The sequence below is a fragment of the Protobothrops mucrosquamatus genome, unplaced genomic scaffold, assembly GCF_001527695.2.
Source record: "Protobothrops mucrosquamatus isolate PMUCROS unplaced genomic scaffold, P.Mucros_1.0 scaffold1714, whole genome shotgun sequence".
Lineage (NCBI taxonomy): Eukaryota > Metazoa > Chordata > Lepidosauria > Squamata > Viperidae > Protobothrops > Protobothrops mucrosquamatus.
In genome coordinates, this window is record NW_015387862.1 from 120,153 (window position 1) to 125,054 (window position 4,902).

Genomic DNA, 4,902 nt, shown 5'->3' on the forward strand with positions numbered 1-4,902 from the left:
TTTATTTAGGGACGATTTTAAGTATAATTTTAATTGGAATACAGCCTCTAATATTTGGTTTTTAATTTGGTTTTAGAGGGGTTTTTATTTTTGTATATTGATATTTGTATCTGTTTTAATATGCTGTGCACCGCCCTGAGTCCTGCGGGAGAAGGGCGGTATAGAAATTAAATTAATAATAATAATAATAATAATAATAAATTTAATAAATAAATAAATAAATAAATAAACTGGGTCGTAAGTACCTTTTGTAGATTTGAACAGTCACTGAGCGACCAGTCGTAAATTGAGGAGTACTTGTAGCAAATGACTTATTATTAGCACAGAACGGGTTTTCTTTTTAACCATTAGAGGTGAAATTTTGGCAAACCAAGCGGTACGTTGGTACTCAACTGCTTTGAAACTCATCAAATCTGGGATTCAAGGCATTTTAACGTGAACATTTCGTCCCGGTACTCATCGTTTGTTTGATACTCAATGCACAAACTAGAACTTGTGGGTGTTGGCTGCCTTGTGACTCATTACATTATTTCTTTTGGGAAAAATTTGTTTAGTATTCAGTATTTTTTTGTACCGAAATATTAAGAAAACCAAGACCATGGCATCCGGCCTTCTCAATTCCTGGCAAATAGATGGGGAAGAAATGGAGGCAGTGACATATTTTATCTTCCTGGGCTCCAAGATCACCGCAGATGGGGACTGCAGCCAAGAAATTAGAAGACACTTGCTCCTGGGGAGGAATGCTATGGCAAATCTAGACAGCATACTAAAAAGCAGAGACGTCACCCTGCCAACAAAAGTACGTATAGTCAAGGCCATGGTTTTCCCAGTTGCAATGTATGGCTGTGAAAGTTGGACCATAAGAAAGGCTGAGCACCAAAGAATTGAGGCCTTTGAACTATGGTGCTGGAGAAGACTCCTGCGATTCCAAGGCGATCAAACCGGTCAGTCCTAGAGGAGATCAACCCTGACTGCTCTTTAGAAGGCCAGATCCTGAAGTGGAAACTCAAGTACTTTGGCCACCCAATGAGAAGGAAGGACTCACTGGAGAAGAGCCTGATGCTGGGAAAGATGGAGGGCAAGAGAAGAAGGGGACGACAGAGAATGAGGTGGCTGGATGGAGTCACTGAAGCAGCAGGCGTGAGCTTAAATGGACTCCAGAAGATGGCAGAGGACAGGAAGGCCTGGAGGAATGTTGTCCATGGGGTCGTGATGGGTCAGACACGACTTCTCAACTAACAACAACAACCACTGTATCTACATCTTTAGTCAACCGATTTACATTAAGCAATCAGCAAGGGCTTTGGTGACAATTAGGAATATTAAAGAATTCAGTTCACATGTTCTGAAGAATCCGATTGAGACTAACAACCTCCTTAGAGGACCGCTGCCCGTTTTCAGTACATACCGGTCGTGGCAAAGACAGGTTCGCTCCGTACCAATGATAGAGGGCTCTCCACACCGGTTCTGGGACAATTTCATAATTTTTCCCTTGGATTAATTGGGGTGATGGTTTTAATCGCCCGCCTTCCAGAGTCAATGATGGAGCCTTCCAAAAAAGAAAAAGGGAAAAAAAACCAGATTCTGAGTTTCTCTTTTATCAAATTTCTTGAAAGATTACAAATCCTGAACCAAATAAAGAATTAATGCAGGTTAATATAATAGGCCAAGCAACATTAGAGAGACCATCCCATTTCACAAAAAAGACCTGGTCATTGAAAGGGTTTGGATTATTTGCATGCTTGCTCATCATGGTCATTCTGTGGTTTCTTCTGGCAATGAACCCCTTTTTTCTAACCCTGGAGATGAAACCATTAGCAAGAGTCTGAGCATTTGGAAATGGTCACCCTGCTGACTCTTTTTTCCCTTCTTCCTCCCATCTCTTTTTCTCAATTATTACGACTCCTGATTGCAAACCTATTTCACTTGCTTAGCCTTTGGCTAAAGAGCAGAGTTTAAATTAATTAAATAAGCCAAAAATAAGTTTTGCGAACATCTTAAGCACAACCTGATTAGGGCAGAACTCAGCTGCCCCAATTTAAATGGTACCTCACAGTTAGTTCTCATCGCTCCTTTCACACTGACTACTGATTCAGTTCCAAGCCCTTTTCATGGAGGTGTTGTATATTTTTAAAGCTCAGAATACTGGAAAAAAAAGAGTATTTTTCTTATTCCAGTCCACCCCTTGCCTTGAAACAGGAGCTGAAAAAGTGCAGCCTGCTTATAAAGCCAACAGTCAGGGTTGCTGGAAACTGTTATAACACAGAATACCCATCGCTGTTTAAGATCCTCCACAGGGTCAGTTTTTCCAAGTATCTTCCTTATGGAATAGCAGAATGGAGTGAGAAGGAGGGCTTTGGAATGCTGTTCTCCAGTATCAAATTACCATCTCCATACTGGCAGTTTAAGACATTAAACTCAGCCGCCCTGAGTCCTTCGGGAGAAGGGCGGGGTATAAATTAAAGTAATAAATAAATAAATAAATTTTCAGTCAGATATTTTAATCTCATTATTTCTGATTCAATATATTGCTAAAACTCTTGTTGTCGTGACCTTTATCTGGGCAATCTTTTGAATGAAGATATCTTACATGAGCTAACTTACAGAAGGTGTCCAAAATCTGGGACCTATGATTCCCGAGACAGTGAAATTTGGGGAAGTTGTGATGGCTTCAGTGCTACTGACTGTTGCTGTATGGCTGGGCTATTGTTGCTGTCATGTGATCTTTATTTTCAATATTCGGTGACAGTTTCCCAGCCAGTCTAGCAATCCCTTGCTCCTTCCTCCGCCCAGCAGCAGCCACTAACCTGCCAGAGAGGGGAGGGCAGGGCAAGGCAGGACAAGACAGGGCAGGGCAGGATTGTGTCTAAATTTTGATCACGTTACCATGGGGATGCTACAAATGTGAAAAATGGTCATAAGTCAGGTTTTTCAATGCTGTTGTAACTTTGAACAGTCACTAAACAAATGGTTGTAAGTCGAGGACTATCTGTGCAGGTAGTCCTCGACTTACAACAGTTCATGTAATGACCATTCAAAATTACAAGGATGCTGGAAAAAATGTGATTTATGACCATTTTTCACAGTTATGTTGCAGCATCCCCATGATCATGTGATCAAAATTCAGATACTAGGCAACTGACTCATATTTATGACGGTTGCCGTGTCCCGAGGTCATGAGATCACCTTTTCGGACCTTCTGACAACCAAAATCAATTTGGGAAGCCATATTCAATTAACAACCGTGTTACTAACTTATCAACTGCAGGGATTCACGTAATAACGGTGGCAAGAAAACTCATAAAATGGGGCAAAACTCACTTAATGAACGTCTCACTTAACAACAGAAAAATTTGGGTTCAATTGTGGTCGTAATTTGAGGACTCCCTGTACTGTTTTTACTTATAAGAGGCTTACCTTCACGGGCTCTTGCGTTACAAGTGGCTGATTATCAATTGCTCCAGGCCGCTGTGGATTCAGCAACTGCAGTAAGATATTCCCATTAGATGCAAGGAGGCACTGATTGTTGTTGTCCGAAGAATTAAGTTGTCGAGCGAAACATGTCTCGGCATTGGGAGTGGTGGCCGAAAGGATATCTGGAAGGTAAATGAGGATGAAACAAAAGTAAGCATGAAGTGTCAAGTTTTGAAGCAGGGTTTTTTTTCTTCTTGCTGCAACAGTTATTGCTTCTCAGCTTGCCAACGAACTCGGGGGCGGAGGGAATCGGATTGGAATGCAGACTTCAAAGATTAAGGAAGTGGACCATGGGAACCAAGGACAATTACCAGATGTCTGGCCAGACCCAGAGATACTTTCTCATAACAATATTGCTGCATCTAACTGGGCATCGTGACCTGATCCAGAGAGAGAGGAGAGAGAATTCTATGCTTTCACTATGTAGGGCTTGGGTGGGATTTTGCCAGAGCTGGTTTTGCTTTTGTAAGTGCTGAAATGATGTACTCAATAAAGTTTTACCTTAAGAGATCGGAATGTCTCGAAGGTGTTTGCTTGGTTGGGTTCGTCAGTCGGAACTGTGCCGGGAAGTGTGCAAAGTTACAGGGGAATATCAGAAAGGAGCAAACAGTGGCTCTGAAGGTATGACTGGATTATAACTCCCCTCAAATCTCACCATCTGTATGCTGACTTGAAAATGCTATGTGTTATTACTGCCTTTGAACTATGGTGCTGGAGAAGACTCCTGCGAGTCCCCTGGACTGCAAGGCGATCAAACCGGTCAGTCCTAGAGGAGATCAACCCTGACTGCTCTTTAGAAGGCCAGATCCTGAAGTTGAAACTCAAGTACTTTGACCACCTAATGAGAAGGAAGGACTCCCTGGAGAAGAGCCTAATGCTGGGAAAGATCGAGGGCAATAGAAGAAGGGGACGACAGAGAATGAGGTGGCTGGATGGAGTCACTGAAGCAGGAGGCATGAGCTTAAATGGACTCCAGAAGATGGTAGAGGACAGGAAGGCCTGGAGGAACGTTGTCCATGGGGTCGCGATGGGTCAGACACGACTTCACAACTAACAACAACATTACGGTGTTTTCCCCAAAATAAGATCCAACCGGAAAATAAGCCGTAGCATGATTTTTCAGAACGCTTGAAATATAAGCCCCACCCCAAAAAAATAAACTCCGGTTAAGATCGTCAGCCAGACAGACGCATTTAGTACCGTATTTCCCCGAAAATAAGACCTAACCAGAAAATAAGCCCTAATGCATCTTTTGGCGCAAAAATTAATATAAGACCCGGTCTTATTTTTAGGAAAACACTTAGTTCAATAACATCTGGAAAGCCGCTTTTTATGAGCCTCTTATAACAGGATCTTGGCACCTCCTTCATTTTCTCAGGAGGCCATACAGGTGGTCCTCAACTTACAACAGATCGTTTAGTGACCGCT

General features: G+C 42.3%; 1 protein-coding gene across 1 annotated transcript in view; it reads right to left on the reverse strand.

The window, feature by feature from the left end:
• The window catches only part of USP32 (ubiquitin specific peptidase 32), a gene marked incomplete at its 5' end in the record, with an annotated part of 78,086 nt that overhangs the window by 57,199 nt on the left and 15,985 nt on the right, over positions 1-4,902 (reverse strand). The window contains 3 exons of the mRNA XM_015822878.1: positions 1,409-1,549; positions 3,418-3,596; positions 3,688-3,740. Coding sequence (XP_015678364.1) covers positions 1,409-1,549; positions 3,418-3,596; positions 3,688-3,740 — 373 coding nt within the window. The remainder of the gene's footprint in view (positions 1-1,408; positions 1,550-3,417; positions 3,597-3,687; positions 3,741-4,902) is intronic.